The sequence below is a fragment of the Eucalyptus grandis genome, chromosome 6, assembly GCF_016545825.1.
Source record: "Eucalyptus grandis isolate ANBG69807.140 chromosome 6, ASM1654582v1, whole genome shotgun sequence".
Lineage (NCBI taxonomy): Eukaryota > Viridiplantae > Streptophyta > Magnoliopsida > Myrtales > Myrtaceae > Eucalyptus > Eucalyptus grandis.
The window spans coordinates 38476910-38494435 of NC_052617.1; the positions used below are offsets into that span (position 1 = coordinate 38476910).

The following is a 17526-nucleotide window of genomic DNA, read 5'->3' on the forward strand; positions in this document are numbered from 1 at the left end:
TTCTTCACGGATGATGGTGCTGGCATTGGCGTTGCTCATGAGTTTCGCCTTCATCTTGCTTCATGGACGACGACGATCATCAAGCTAAGTCGAGCATGTTTTGTTAGTTTGACAGTGTGCGATTCCATTTTCCTATGCAAACTATTGTAATTGTGTTTTTGTTTATTCTCCAGATTAAGCAACCTCCTGAGGATTCACATCTCCGTCTCATTCGGCGAGCACACTCACGATCTTTTCTCTTGACAACGCTTAGCATATTCACAAGAAGTCATCGTAAGATGGAGGCAACACACGTTCACGTTTCTCAGTCACCACGCGCACATTGGCAAAGTGAAATAGAATGGGAATCTTGTAAGGGAGGAGTTTTTTTTTTTTTTCTTTTTATTAACAGAAAAGCAAAGTATTACCCATCGGTTCCTTCGCCATCACGTTCTGTAGATTTCCATGGTGACCTCCTTATTATCTTCAGAGGACACAAATGAGAGAGAGAGAGAGAGAGAGAAGGCCGCACTTTAGAAGCGCTTGTGTCCCTGCCGCTTCAATCCAACGTCGCTTGCGATTTCGGTGACGTTGCAGCTCTCTGTCCGCTACCATCCAGCCCTGGCGAAGCCCACTGCAGGTCATTCCGGTGAGTTCGGGCCCCCCTGCAGCAATGAAACGATCTGGTGGTGATCGTAGTGTCCTCCCACGTCCACGCCATCGCGCCATCCACGGCTGAAGCTCCTGCTGTCATCGCCTCATTAACATCCTCATCGAGTTCCTTGGCGACACCAGCAAGTTTATGCTCATGCCCGGTCCACTCCCGTCTCCAGTGAGAACTAGATCTCGGCAGATCCCCTCGGAATGACAGCCCACGCTACTGCATCTCCAGCTGGCCGAGCAACAACCAACAATGCGTCTAGCACTTCCAGAGTAGCCCATTGCTTTGTTTACTTCTTTCAGGTTGTCTTGGCGAACGCTGCAGTACCGTTATTCTCGGTGGAGTGCCCTGATACTCCACCGTCGTTGTTCAGTTCATCCCGGAAAGGTTCGAATAGCGAGGCTACTTCTTCACTGCAACCAGCCTTTTTGTGCTCCTTGCTGGATTTACACCAAACCCGCTGGCTACGCTCCTTTACATCTTGTCCTATTAGTCTCATATGCCTCGGGCTATTTCTAGTCAAGGTGAGGATGAGGTTTGTTTGAATAATTTATGGTCCTAGTACGTGATTTGAGTACATGCTTTTTAGTCGATGAATGCTTAGGTCACTGTGGTTTTATTGTTTCCAGGCATCAACAAAGGCATATTCGGCTTTTGGACCTTTAGACACTAAGGTCTAACCCAATATTATCTTGCGTGGATTGTTATTTATGATGTGATTCATTCGTACATTGTCATTGCACCTCACTGTATTGCGCATGTGTAGAATTTAGAGTACATTCGTAATTTAATTTTCTTTATATATATAGTTAGGCCAACACATGTTAATTAGAATATGTATAAGTTTAGGGTAATCTGTAGTTTTCATTAAAAAAAAATCAAATAAAATGTCATTAGAATCATGTAGATTGCACGTAGGTTTAAAATTGTTTAGTCTCATGCCATGCGTATCATTCTTGCCTGTCATTTAGTAATTAGTGCATATAAGTCAATTTCCTTTTAATATAAGACTACTATTTATCCTTGTTTTTGTTAAATTAGGCTTGATAATAAAAAATAAAAAGAAACAGTATAGGCCGCATGTTAATTAGTTAGAATTTCATGCAAAATCATCATGCATAGCATGCATGCATTTCGTCTGCATATTTTTCTAAATCATAAATGCAGTAACTTTTTTGATGATGAATAATAACATATTTATGTACTGTGTACGCTTAGGTTCTTGAATTCTTTTCCACGATCCATTCATGATTTTGATTATCGGATGTTATTTTATTATTTGCGCGCTCTCGTGGTGATATCTTACATATTATTGGCATCGTATAAAAACCAATAAAGATTGCATGCAAAACATTTTTGAAATAATGAGGAAAAATATCAAAAGGGCATTAGATTAATCTAGCGAAATCAAGTCTATAAATCTCTGGTTCACAAAAGTAAAATGTAGTCGCATTTTACTTGGGTGTCTAATCGACCCAAACTTATTAGTGATGGCTCCATAGGTAAATTTAAATGCATGTTAAATTGAGTATAGAGTTGTGATTGGTAGGGCTTGAGAGGGCTTGCACTAAATGCGGGAAATGACCTCATGAGAGGATCCTTATTAGCTTCCCATGGTGGTGCACCTTGGGGAAGGTCGCGACAAGCACCTTTGGTGATACTTTTATACTTAGTGTACTTGTCATTGATTATGACGAACATCGCACCGACCATCTTATATAATGATAAATATTGGAATTATTTGCAAAGATGATTGTATGTAATGCGTACATAGCTATTCGAATTATTGGTGTCGATACCCTACATTCTGAAATTTTCTTGAATGGTAAAGCAAAGAAAAATTAATATTTTTTATAAGATTAGAGTCTAGAATATCATCTTTTATGTGAGCTCTAAACGTAAGCTTTTATGTATATTGGCACGACCGAGGATAACTGGTGTGCTCACCATGATAATGAAATTGCATGAGGAAGATGCGTCCGTCATGGAGAGAAGAGGGGTTCGATGGCTTTTGCATAGAAGTAGGCATTTCTCAAGAGCTTTCTTTATTCGTTGAATGACCAATGAGATCATCCAACGGCTCCTACATCAGAAGGCAGGATTGCCATTGGAAGGAGACCTCGATCTCGATGCCTTTTTTTTTCGCTTTTCCTTCGCCAATTGGAAAGGGAGAAAAGATGAGCCACGCCCGGTGTTCCGCTTCACCTGCATGACCTGCCTTTGGCAAAGTTTTATTCAGGGATATGTTTATTAGAACTTAGAAGTCCATGATATTAATTAAATTAAATTAAAAATAATAAATTAAATTTATTAAATAAATAAATAAGAGCAAAACCGGCAAACCGGCGAGGGCCTGCAGGGCCTGCACCAGAAGCGTGCTGCTGCAAAAGGGAAAGTCCAAAATTGCTTTTTTTCTTTTCAATGCAAATAGGAGCCCTTTATTTTGTTTTATTGGGCTGAGCCTTAAATTGGTGAAAAAGAATAGCATGCCTGCGTGGTCAGCCTATAACGCGGTACCATTCAGCCACCACCGTGCAAGTGGACTTCTTCTTCACATTTAAACCGTCAAGAGGAGAGAGAAAGAGTAATTAATGCACGGACAGACAAAGTCAAAGGACATTGGCCAGAGTTACTCGATTTAATTTGGACGTGTTAGCCCACATGCTCAAGCCCTAAACATATTTTAATACTTACTTTGAAAGGAGCCATGAGCAACGACAACTTTTCAAAAGAGTGCTCGCCTGCATCAGAAAGTAGGGTTTAGACCTTAATCTCGATGCCCTTTATTTTCTCTTCCTTGGCCAATGGGAAAGGGGGGAAAAGATCAGCAACGCCCGTTGCTCTGCTTCACCCGCTGCATGACCTGCCCTTGCAACGTTTTATTTGAAGAGAAATGCAAAAGAACAGGGAACGAAGGGGAACAACTCTTTGCACCTTACTTGAGATTGCGCCCCCATCGCATCAATCCAAAGTTCATTCGATTTTATAGTTACAGGGAGAGTTTTGAGAAAAAGGTTTCTCTCTCTCCTTTCTCTAGCACCATGACGCATTCGGTCGAAAATGACATCCGTGAAGATATCTTTGCTATAGCGACAGGAAATAATAAAGAGAAAACTAAATAAAAGTCAAGCAAGTTACCTCGTTTTTTATTATATTCAGACCTCCATATAAACCCAAAAATGCTTCATCTCCTCCACAATCTCTCGTGCATCTTCTTCTTTCTCGACCATTCTTGGCCCTAAAGCGGTTCCCTCGCCCGGGGGATTTTCCTTGTTTCGCAAACAACCGCTCGAGAAGAAAAGAAGGAAAATGGCCACGGCCACTCTGCATACCGTGTTCGGCATTTTTGGTGGGTTCGCGTTTTCTCGTGAACTCGGCCTTCCTTTTAGGAACTTGTACTAGTTTGTATTCTTACTTTTGCATTTCACAAGTTGATGAATCTCTCTCTCTCTCTCTCTCTCTCTCTCTCTCTCTCTCTCTCTCTCTCTGGTTCTGTTCGTTTACAGGAAACATCACCGCTCTGTTCCTCTTCTTGGCGCCGACGTGAGTAACCCCTTCAAATCGCAGAAAACATCAAGTCTTTCATTGTTGGGCAGAGAATATGTTGTTCTTTCTTCTTTTCTTGAACTTTGTGCATTAGGGGTGAGCTTGTTTCTAGAATATAACCTGAAATCGAAGAATCCGATTCTGGATCTCAAGGAATATAAGATAGGCTTTATGTTCCAAAAATTGGAGAAACTGTTTGAACGGATAAATTTCCAGTTCTAGGCAGATGGAACTTGGAACCTGACTTAGAACCTGAAACATGAAACCTAAAACATAGAACCTAAAATAAGTTTTTCTATTTTCTCGGTCTATATTTTTGCGCGATCCCACAGTATTTCATAATGTCCGATGATAAGTATATAATCCTAAACTACTAGTCTGAACTTCCATCTTATAACCAACACTTTTACTTTATTAATATTTTATATTATTTATGTGTCTAAATATAAGTCGTGATTAATGAATTTCAGCAGCAAGTAATGATTATTAAAGGTAATAATTCACTGCAATTAATGATAAAAGTGGAATCAAGTAGAACTTGGAGTCAACCTTAGAACCTGTAATAGGATAAGTTTGAGGCTACAAAGTATGCAAGGTAGGTTCCGAGTTTCAAAAAATATAAACTTATTTAAATGAGTAGGTTTTAGGTTTCAAGTGGAAACTGCTCAACCCTACTTTGTATGCAAATATTTGCTTAAACTTCGTTACAGAACTAGAACTGGGAAGGACTTCTTCCTTTCTAAATTGAATTTCAAAAGTTCATATTAGAACCTTTTGCTCTTTTTACTGACTTTCCTTCTTCCTTTCTTTCGGGTTCATTCAATCGATAGCAATGATCAAATTGTTGTGGGTGGTGATGATGCAGAATAACATTCGTAAGGATATATAAGAGCAAGTCTACAGAGAAGTTCTCAGGGATTCCCTATGTCATGACCCTTCTTAACTGCTTGCTTTCTGCTTGGTAATTCTTCTCGTGTCCTTCCCTTTCTTCTACCAACTTTCCTTCCACTTTCTCTGTTTTATATTGTACCGACTCTAGTCATTTTAACTTATTGCATTTTGGGTGCCATTCATGGTAGAAGTTACTTGTGAATTGGGATGGGTCCGCCATGCATCTGCAGTCGATTGCAGGTGGAGCCACGCAATTATCGAGCGACGATATTGCCCTTAGGTTTTGGATTTTCGCCTCATGCCCCCCGTTTGTATTCAATTATATAATACAATGATAACTTCTTTTTAAACTAGAACCTTGTAGAGCATGTAGCCGTCTCACGTTATGCATCTCTAGAACTTATTTTCTTCCCTTCAGTTAAAATCTGGTGCAAGCGGAAGTGTCCATCCACCATTTATCTAGACTTTGAATGTTTTGAGCGAAATGAAAAAGGAATTTGAGTTTTTGACTCCTCAATATGGTGGGTTTTACAAATCCTCCATGTTCACTTGCTGACATGATGCGATGCGATTGATTTGCAGGTATGGCCTCCCATTCGTGTCGCCGAATAACATGTTGGTGTCGACGATCAATGGCACCGGTGCCGCGATTGAGGTCCTGTATGTCGTGGGTTTTCTCTTCTACGCCCCCAGGAAGGAGAAGACCAAGATCTTTGGCCTCTTCATGCTTGTGCTCACCGTGTTCGCCACCATCGCCTTGGTGTCTCTCTTCGCTCTCCACGGTAACAAGAGGAAGCTCTTTTGTGGCGTCGCCGCCACTGTCTTCTCCATCACCATGTATGCTTCGCCCCTATCAATCATGGTAAGTTCTAGCATCATGTGACACTACCCCCATTTAAATCATCGACCATTGTTTTCATGGTCCATCGAAAAATTTAGATACCAATTAAGATAATTTCGTAAACTAGTTTTCTTGTACTTAGAATAATTTAAAGAGATGCGAACGTTAGATGAACTAATTCCAGCGGAGAATATAAAGACAAATTTATGCATAAACCATGTGCAATATTTATAAGATTTTTTTTTTCTTAGGATGAAAGAGACTCCATAAATATTCCAAAAATTCTGATTCTTAAGCTATAATAAGCTGATTCAACGTATTCTCTCCGCTTATGTTGTGACGTGCAGCGGCTGGTGATCAAGACGAAAAGCGTGGAGTACATGCCCTTCTTCTTGTCCCTGTTCGTCTTCTTATGTGGCACTTCCTGGTTCGTCTTTGGCCTCCTTGGCAATGATATCTTCGTCTTTGTAAGCGGTTCTTATTTCCCTTTGCCCATTTTCTTTAGACCATTCTTCTTCTTCTTTTTTGCCAAAATCTATTCCTTTATAAATTCCGGGGAATGAGAAATTTCTTGATCTAGTGGAAATTACTTTTTTTCTCATGCATAATAATAAAATATTGTTAAAATTGTTCATATCAATATTGGCCGAACAACTAACATCTATGTTAGCACCAACGGACCAAAATTAATCGGATAGACTAAATTAACACAATTACAATAAGTTTTAGATTTTTTTTTATAATTTTCCATAGATTAGCCGATGATTTCCAAATTATAATGAATATGAGGATTTTTGGTGGTGGGATTTTGGCAGTTACCCAATGGGTTTGGATGTGGGCTTGGGACAGCGCAGTTGATATTGTACTTCATTTATCGTAACTACAAAGGCGAGCCCAAGAATAAAGTGCACAACTACGCCGGGTCTATGGAGACGACGGGCGAGACGGAGAAAGATGCCGACCGTGACCCAGCCAAGCATCAGCCCGATTTGATGAACAAACAAGCTGATGAGCAGGTTTAGATAGATATGTCATTAGTGACATCGTCTTTTTAACACTCGCATCACATGACTCTGTTGTGCACTTAAACCGAAACCCCCTATCTTAAATTGCACTAGCTCAATTCTGGTGGTCTACAAATGTATAGACTACTCATTGGCTATATCTATCTGTTTGTCTCAAAATATTTCGTTTATCAATGTCAAAGAATCAATTGTCACTTTCACTCTGCTCAAGCCTTGTTGAAAGATGAAAAGTTTCGTTTATCAATCTTAAATAATCAATTGTCGCTTTCACTGTGCTCTATTCTTGTTGAAGGACAATTAATGCCAAGAAAGTTGCACGAACTTGGTTAAATGGGTGCAGAAGATAAACTTGTCAGTGCACTCGCTACCCTGTCCCTTTTATGTTTCTCTATCGATTGCACTCGGCTCCCAGAATAGCATCACTCGAAGAGCTTGATTCATCTATTAGAAGCTGATGCTCGCAATCCACAATTGCTACTAACGTGAATCCAATACTCAAACCTCTTCATGCGCAAGCTAATGACATCGTCTTTTTAACACTCACATTACAGGACCTAGTTGTACAGCTGAATTGAACCCCATGTAGAAGAATCTCACTAGCTCAACTCAGTGTCCAAAACACGTAGAATTTACTTTTTAATCTCAAGCATATCCCAATTAATTATATCATTACATTTTGTTACGTTGGATTAGTACATAATGAAGAATTGAATGACATGAGATGTAAAGTATACTTTAGGCGCACACGAGATGGGTAAAGCACGGGGTGTCCATCGGGTGCGATTGATAGTTGATAACAAACGGGTAGATCACTGGTGCCCAATCAAGTCCATGTACATCATGATTTTCCTCACCTTTGCCCGGAGAAGGCCAAAATCCTGGGCCTCCTCATGTTCATGCTCACCAGGTTCGCTGTCGTCGCCTTCGTGTTCCTCTTTGCTCTCCACGGCAACACAAGCAAGCTCTTCTGTGGTGACGCCACCACCATCTTCTCCATCGCTCTACAGAAGACGCCACTGCTCTATTCCTCTATTCCTCTTCTTGTCGCCAACGTGAGTATTGTCGTTCATCTCATAAAATAATAAAAAATAAAAACTTAGGGATCAATATCACCCCTTAATAAATAAAAAAATTAAAAAATATTCATATCCCATGGGCCTTTGCATTGCATTTAGGCATTATGAGCATTTTTCTTAATAATGTTTCTGCTAGCAAGTTTCACCGGTCTGGTCGTGATTTTTGAAAAGCAATATCACATGGAGATCTTGAGAATTTAGCCACGAAAGGGTAAATGGGAACTTTCTTCTATTTAGAATTCGGCCGAGAAACGACACGCGCAGTTTCCACAAACGTTTGGCACGTGCGCTAGGTTGTGATTCTCGTTTTCGAGTTGACTCTGCTCATCGGTTCGTGGTGGGATTCGATTCCATGGTGCAATCGATGAAATCTGGAGATTTTGGAGCGGATCATGGGGCTGCATCGTGCGGCAGCAACAAGCTTCCAGGGAAGCTTGAGACCGTCGAGGATCCGCTGGAAGAGGAACACCGGCCGCTCGATAAGCAATCTAGGGACTCGTCCAGTTTGGAGCAGCTATGGAGTGCGGGTGCCAATGCATTTCCAGTTCCACCTCTGTACAATCCACTCGATGAGCCAAGCCCTATGGGTTCGAGATTAAGAGCAACAATCTTGTTCTCGAGACATATAAATATGGAGTAACGCTTCCTCTGATGCAACTGACAAGATGAAGCCTTCAAATTTCCCAGCTTCGCTCACGAGGATTGGTTGATGCTGCTGCATTTTTTTTTTCTTTTGAGATTTCTTCCAATTTATTGATCATTGTCCTACGTTTTGATCTGAAAAGAGTTTGTTTTTACATTATGAATGGCATCTTACCAATGTAGTTCATACATGCTGTGGTATAATCATTTCTAACGCGGTATAAATATTGATCAGAATGGGAAGCTATCGAGAAGGCTTGAAGTCCCATTCGGCAGCTGTGGTGGGTCTCAACTGCGATGAGGATGCTCCAAGTGAATTCATGGAGTGTGCATCTTTCAACTCGAAAGTTGATACAACTTCTTGATCTGGATTCTCATCGGGCAACATTACTTTGCTGTCCGTGGCTTTCATGTCATTTCTAATGCTTTGTTTGCAGTTAAGTAGTCATTTTAGTCTGGTTTGGTTTACTTAATTATTCCCTTTCAAATGTGGAATCTTATTTGACACTCCAACAGTAATAAGTTATTATTTTCAATTACAAATTTTCCAGCAAAAATTGAATATGAGAAAGGATAACTTTAATTTTGAAAAATCGTGTGAAACAATTTTTATATAATTTTATATTTTAAAGGTTGTAACCCTTTTATAGATTTCACTTTGTGAGAAGATAGTGACTTTTGTCGCTAAGTATTATATTAGTATTTTTTGTTTTCAAAACTTCCAACTCACAAGAATTTTATAATTCACTTGTTCCCTCGCATTATCTATGCAATCCGCCGTATATAAAATATAAATTCGTACAGGACCAAAGAGCATTTGTTGGTTGTTGCAATACACTTGAAATATACACTAAAGTGCTAAGGAAACAAAATTTTCTGAATAATGACCATTTTCTTGGTGAACAAAAATCTCCATATAAGCAAATCGTTAGCGCACATCTCATCTCAGAGCAATAGATTTAAAAACCATGATGGCTGCTTTTACTATGGAATCGACAGATTCGATCAAATGATAGTTTTAGGAGAAAGCTAAATAGCTCATTGGCAAGCCTTCACTACGATGAATTGACTGGTGGTATCTCATTGTACTGATTAAGCAGCGACTTTGTCTTCCCCGCTTTCACATTTGCCGCCGCCGACTTCAGTGCTCGAGCTCCCCTCCTCCGTCCTCATTCCCTGTGCCGGTATATAAGCAAAAGGAGATTAGTAATCCTCTTCAACGCAAACACGACCGACGAGTTGATTATGGAAAGCTCGCCCAGTATGGAAAACATCAGCAAAAGTGAGAAGCGTATCTTGACGAGTTAAAGAAAATCGTACTTCACCGGGGACGGGAGATGACTGAAAGTTACAGGTACAGAAGTCAACTTTATTACCCATTATCAAATGAGTAACCCATCGTTGTTACAGGTACAGAAGCGAAAGGAAGGATTGATAACTGATGGTTTGAATTTATTTGTTTGATCTGATGTAAACCATCTTCCGTTCAAACACGAGCTAAAGAAATAAACAGAAGAAGAAGAAGAAGAAAGAGACAGCATAATGAGATCAACGCTCACCGCGCTTTGACCGCCCCTACTGATGAAAGCTTCTGCAGCTGCCTGAAGATGAATAGGCTCCTCGTTAGTGCATATGAAAATGAGCATTACGTAACAGATCGCACGCACGCATAAACACACTCTAAGAAACAGAAAAGGACAAAAAAAGAAGAAGAAATTAACAGCTTCTCAACATATATGGTGGATAAATGCGAATGTGAACACATGTGAGGACAAAGGAGACATACTCTGGCCTTGGCCAGCTCTTCCTTCGTGAGTGTGCGTGGCTCGGAATCGATGGACAGTTTTCTCTCGGGCTGAGTAGAGAGTTTTTGGGTCTCCATAGTAGAGAGAAGTATGTATTAGTTTTTTAGGTTGAACAAAGTACTAGATCAGAATGAGAGAGGAGAGTAGGGTTTATGTTAAAAAACTAGAGATGGAGATGACATTAACTGCGAGATTGAAGAAGAAGGAGAAGAAGAGAGAACGTGGAAACCATGAGGAGATGGCAGGAGAACAAGATCACTTGGCAATGCAGTTGACCGTCCTTGGGAAGTTACGTCGTGAGCTGTCTTTTTTGGCGCGTTGTCACTGATTGTGGTCGACGCATTTGACCAATTTAGGGAGGGCCTTAATTTCGAGATTTTGGAAATGAGAGTCTATTTAAGTGACAATTGATGCTCACAAATCTCATGGGCAGAGCACAGTTTCCGACCATCGTACTTACCGTCACGTAAGCTGAATTTGATCGAATTCGGTATCGGATCAACTTAATTAGAAAATAGGAAAATTATATAAATGGGGAAAAATTGTTCAAAAACTCATAGACCTATTACACTTTTACCAATTTAATTTTAAAATTTAAAATTTTGTCAATTTAATTTTAAATATTTTTGCTTCTTGCTAATTAAATTCATCCAACCAATTTTGATTAGAAATTGCTAACATGGTTGGTCGGCTTGATGTGGCATTTTTTAATGATATTTTAATAACTTTTTAATTTTTAATTTTTTTTTTTTTGTGGGGCGATTAGGGCCGGCGAGGGTTACTTGGTCGACCCTCGCTAGCCACATGCAAGGGCCAACCGACCCTCACCATCCTTGGGCGAGGGCATTGCCGCACTCGCTAGCCCTGGGAGAGGGCAACAACGCACTCGCTCGCGAAAGCAAGGGCTCATGAGCCCTTGCCCAAAATTAGTGAGGGCCGCAACACCCTCTTTGGATTTGGCCAAGCGAGGGTGGCGACTTAGCTCACGGCCATTGTCACCCTCGCCTTGGCCAGGCCAGGCGTCACAGCCCTCATTTAGGGCTTATGAGGGCAACAACGCCCTTGCCTAGGGCCAGCAAAGGCCAACTGGCCCTCGACTATGGCCGGCGAGGGTTGGCCGACAACCCTCGTTGGCATCACGTCAACGCTAGCTAGTCAAGTCAGCAATTTCCGATTAAAATTGGCAAGAAGTGAAAAAATTTAAAACTGAATTGGTAAAATTGAAAAATTTAGAACTAAATTGACATAAGTGCAATGGATTTAGGACTTTTTAGACAATTTTCCCATATAAATGGCCCGTGAACATTGGCCAAATATACAATGATCCTAAATTTTTAATTTGTTCAATGGTGTCCCTAAACTTTAGTTCCATGTGCAATATCATCCATGAACTTTTAACTTTTTGTTTAATGTAAACCATGAACTTTCCATACATTTTTTTAATTTAGTCTGTGTACTAAGTGTAAATATTAAATGTCATCCATGAACTCGAACTAATGGAATGATGCCATTGGATATTTTCATATCGTCTAGTGATTAGATTAAACATTTACATCAAACAAATTGAAAGTTTAAGGATAACATTACATATTTGGTTAAATTTTATGGACCACATCAAACAAATTAAAAGCTCGGAAACCCCATTACACATTGGGCCAAAGTTTATGGACCATTTGTGTAGTTATCTCGTTACAAATATTTTGAAAGTCCAAATACTTTATTATATAATTTAAAAGTATAGGACTTGATTAGAGAAAACGTGAAAGTATAGAAACAAAAAACAGAATCTTCCCTCGTATGTTCATTTCACATTAGTATTTATTTTTTATGATATTGTATTTGATTCTTCTCATATATTTATACACATCATTTATTCTCTAGATCTATTTAAGAAAACAATGATGGAATCTCTACTTTTTACATGCAACACTCACAAACAAACGAATAACAGATTTTACATGCAAAACAAATTTACCATGGATACGAGAATGGTTTTCCTTATGCATTTCACGTGCTGGCGCACGTGAATCACGCCCCGGTGGCAACTATTGACAAGATGGACGATATGACTAGCGCACAATGGAACTTTAATTTGTTGACATAAGAAAGCAGATAATAAATTGATATACTTCCATCTATTTTAACATAAGATAATTGATAATCACATTGGCTAATAGAAGGAAAAACACGAACAATTAATACAAATATGATGACGTGATATGGATTGTTGGCCTTATAGACAAAACGATAGAGAGATCGACATATGATGAGGATAAAAGCATGCTGTCCATATTTCTATATATCCGATGGTAAACATAAATATAACTCCACAATATTCGCCACATTCTCTTAGGAATGTGCTACGAAAATGAAGTTCATATCATACATTATTACGAGACAACTATGATATTGATAATGGATAGAAGCAGCACAATGGCATCTTTTCGAGATGACACTAGGGTTTCTTTACTTCATTGATGTCATCAGCTTCATCATCATCTTCGTCTTTAATGGCCATGGAGTCGAACTTCGCGGTCACTGCACTTCCAACCGGTTTTAATCCCTGCAAGTACAGCCTCTGAGTTAAATGTACCTTAAGAAGTAGCCTTCCGAAAACACATAACCGCTGCTCATCAAAACCAGCCTTCATAATCACAAATTAGATCTCATGGATCTAATCTCCATAGTATCTCGCAGATCGGCTTGTATGCCTACGCCATAAACTTTCAAGCCGACCAGATAGGGAAAACATTTTGTGTCATACATTGTGAAAAGAATATTGCCACTACCAAAGATTAAGATTATCGCAAATATATACTTCGGGTATAGATTATGTGGCAAATTTTTGTCAAGTACACAACATGGGTTTAATTTGTTGGAGTAGATTGTAATATGGTGAAGATATTAATCAAGAAAACTTGTTTGAGATGTTAAAGTAACGATATCAATTTATCATGAATGACAATTGTTGTGCACTGAAAGAGTGGCTTTTCAATGATTATATTCATAATCATCTAATGAAAAGTCGTGATCTAGGAATAGTCAATTTAATTACATCCCAAGAGTCATGTAAGATGGAAAAAAAATGATTGTCAATGATCACGTTGATTCCATCTTAAAAATCACATATTTAAAGAATGTAACTCTTAATCGATATGAATGTTAGAGTAGAGCTTTTTAGAGATTTTGTTGTATCCTGGTAGTGTTTTACTTTCTATTATTCTCCTGCCATAGTGACTATTGAGGGCAATAACACCTTTTAAAAAGTGATCTATATGCTTCGGAGCCTATTTCCGCTTCCACGAGCAATTTACTTTCTCTGACATACTTCGGTGCCGCCACTATACTAACATAAACAACCTCATTTTGAAGCCATTACTCAGGTTTGTTGGCTCTTATTTTACCTAGTACACAAGGTGATTAGTGGATCTTTCATTAGGCCTCTGTTTCCTTCCTAAATGGACTTCCTCGTGTTTGAAAAGAACAACTTTGAATCGCCAATATTGATTTTGTGCATGTTACCCAAAAGTACAAAGCCTTTTTATGCATAAAGACCATTTTAAGAAGTTCATTATGCATGGAGTAGAGTCGCCTTTTTGTTTTTCCATCTCAGAATTCTGGGTACCTGATGAATTGAGAAACATTAACAGATCATCGGAATGTATAAGATGTATATAACGATGATTACCGCCAAGAAGATCTTCTCTGCTTCCTCTCGACTGTGGGTTTTGATCACTTCAAGTGCTCCCTTCTGCTAAAATGCAGACGTTCGCTAATTATCATAGAAAATGTACCGTGCAGAAACTATCTAGCTAGAACAAATGCAGAACTTCATAAAGATTAAAAAAATAAAGAGTCGAACCAGGGCTTTCTCAAATTCTTCGTAAGTCAATGTCTTGGGCCCATTGTCAATGGATGAGCTCCTTTCATGCTTAGGAGCAGATGGCGACGATGGCTTTTCCATTCTTGCTTCTCAAATGAAACCTAAAAATTGGAAGATAGTTGAAGCTAGTCTCTGCCTTTGGGGTTTGATTTATATCAATGACGGAAGAAGAAGATGAAGAAGGAAGCTAGTAAGCGTTGTAACAGCAGTTCAAGATCGTGCCGGAACGTGGCAAACATTCATGCAAATATGCAGCAGAGCTCTGTAAACGAGGCGTGGCCAAAACGAGAAAATCGCTTGTGGATTGTGGAAGGCGAGTCTAGACCTCGTCTCTTCTTGTGTCAGTGCCGTTACCTTTGCGGGGGAGGCGGGCTTCACGTATTAACAAACCCTAATTGACTCGATAATTAGCAACAAGAGAACAATAGTCGTCTACTAGGATTGAACACGGAAGTGTTTTAAGCATCTCTAATTTTACCGTGAGCACATTTTGCGTATCCTGTATCATCGTTGCTGCATTCATTTTGCTTTTAACCTAAGACACGCTGAAGAGAGTTTTCCGTAGCGTATGTGATGTTACCAATTAGCATGCACTACAATCGATGCTAAACATTTAGGGTTTTGGTAACGCTATTTAACGAACTCTTTTATTAGAGTCTGTTGGTCATAACTTAATACTTATTGTATTTGTCGTTGACTATGGTGAACTTTTGTGGCCATCAGCGTCGTAATATAGTTACTGGAATAACCGTCAACGCCTCTGAGTGTCTTGTATTACCATTGTTACATTTATTCTACATTTAACACTAAGACACACCGAAGATAACTTTCCATAGGACATGTGATGTAACCGATGGGCATGCGCTTCTATCAACTATGACTGTCAGGATTTTGGTAAAGTTGTTCAACGAATCTTTCTATTAGTGTTTTTGGTCATGACTTCATACTTATCATACTTGTCATTGACTATGATGACTTCGTGCCGATCATCTTATACAATGATTACTATTGGAATTATTCGCAAAGGTGATTGTACGTAAAGCAAACATAGCTGTTCGAATTATTCGCATCCTTATTGTTGTAACAAATAAATCTTGAGGCCGCGGCTTCCAATTGCCAAAATTTTCTTGAATGATAAAGCAAAAAATCAATGATTTTTATGAGATTGGAGATCCAGAATATCATATTTTATGTTAGCTCAGGACCTAAGCTTTTATATGTATTGGCGCGATTGACGATAGCTGGTATGCTCACCATGATGATGAAATTGCATGAGGAAGATGCGTCCCTCATGAAGAGAGTGGGTTTGATGGCTTTTGTGCTGAAGTTGGTATTTCTTGTAAGTTGTGAACTTTCTCTATTGAGACTTTCGTTGAATGACCAATGAGATCATCGAACGGCTCCGGACTCTTTTCTAAAAGGATCATGATTTTATGGGACTTTAAAGAACGCTTAATTACGTTTATTCGTAATTATCTCATGGAATGACCAATGAGATCATCGAATCGCCGAACTCTGTCGTTGGTATTCGGGCCCCGCCACCAATAACCCGGCGGTGATTGACTACCGGCCGCCCGTTTCCATTTGCTGTTGCCGGAGAGGAGTATTGTTTCGTTGAATCCAAATTCTTTTTGCAATCCAAACAATTGAATGGGAGAATTCATTGGAGAATTCCTTGTCGTGGAATCAAACGAGGCCTAATTGCAAACCAGCATCTGTTGATTGATTACTTGGAATAATGAAGTTTGTGAGGATATATTAGCTTCCCTTCGGTCTCCCGTGAGATTGGAAAGTATTTTTTTAATTGTCTTGTCAAATTTATTCCTGAACTTTAGAGCTCTTTCATGAGATAGCTTAGTGGGCCTACCTAGGGAAATCCTATAAATTCACAAACCGGCTTATTCGGAGAAAAGGAGTTTAGAACTTCCTAACTCCCATTCCCACGTGTGGATGGTGGCCACTAAGACGAGCCCTCAATGGTTAGATTGAAAAATAATTCAACTAGACAATTAGGCCACCACTTATTGACAATCGCTTGACAGTACTCTCTAAAGCTCAGATGAGGAATTCCCATTCTCCCTTCTTTCTCTTTTTAAGTTTTAAATACTTAGTGTCCCTTGCATACTAATTTAAACATCGGACCCAAGAATCCAAACGCTTTAACCCTTGCCAATGCACACAAGTCCTTTTCTTTCTCAGAATGCTTCGACAAATCCCTCAAGATCGGATAGCGCATCAACATAGTCGATTATTGACAATCGATCGATGATAATCTCTAAAGCTCAGATAAAGGATCACTTTTCTCTCTTCTTCCTCTTTTAAGCTTTAAATACTTAGTGTCCCTAGTATACTAATATAAACATCGGTTATAACAATCCGAATGCTTTTAACCCTCGTCAGTGCTCGTAGGTCCATTTCTTTGGCAAAAAGGTTTGACAGATCCCTCAAAATTAGATGGCGCATCAACATTGTCGACTACCAACAGTTGCTCAATGATAATCTCTAAAGCTCCGGTAAGGGATTCCCATTCTCTCTTTTACCTCTTTTAAGTTTTAAGTACTTAGTGTCCCCTGCATACTAATTTAAACATCGGATACAAGATTTTGAACGTTTTAACCCTTGCCAGTGCGCGCAGGTCCATTTGTTTGGCGGAAAGCTTCGACGGATCCCTCAAGATCAGATGGCGTGTCAACATAGTCTACTAGAAACGCGATGCCGCTAAAAGCTTAAGTAAAGGTCAGCCACGTTAAACAAGATTAACTCGGAATTCAAGTAATCATGAAAAGAATTTGGTTTCTGGTGGGCCTTTGGTGCATAGTGGCTATATATAAAAATCAAGATAGAGCAACATCTCTTTATAAATAAAAAATAAATAATTAAGAAATTAAAGGCAAAGTTTAGGGAAAATTTCAAAAAATGGCTACAAATGCCATCATTTTCTCAAATAAGGATTTAAAGTGGATCTTATTTTAAACAATAAATTGAAGTGGCCATTATTATTTCAAATAAGGGCTTAAAGTGAAAATAGTTATTTCAAATAAGGGTCTTACCTCGCCGGTCACCAGCTAGATAAATTTTCCAATTGGTCAAGGGCGTTTTCATCCAAATTTTCTTTTCTTTATTATCTTTTCTTCTTTTTTCTTTTCCATGTTGGCCAGCAACTACTAGCAAAGGTCG

The 17526-nt window shown here is 39.2% G+C and overlaps 1 protein-coding gene across 1 annotated transcript; it reads left to right on the plus strand.

Annotated features, from left to right (window-relative positions):
- The first annotated feature begins 3863 nt into the window (after positions 1-3863).
- On the plus strand, positions 3864-7106 carry LOC104451968 (bidirectional sugar transporter SWEET1). The gene is made up of 6 exons (XM_010066510.3): positions 3864-3989; positions 4147-4183; positions 5052-5147; positions 5660-5939; positions 6266-6385; positions 6734-7106. Exons 1-6 carry the CDS (start codon positions 3950-3952, stop codon positions 6938-6940), a joined length of 780 nt encoding a protein of 259 aa, XP_010064812.1. The 5' UTR covers positions 3864-3949; the 3' UTR covers positions 6941-7106.
- The last annotated feature ends 10420 nt before the right edge of the window (positions 7107-17526 follow it).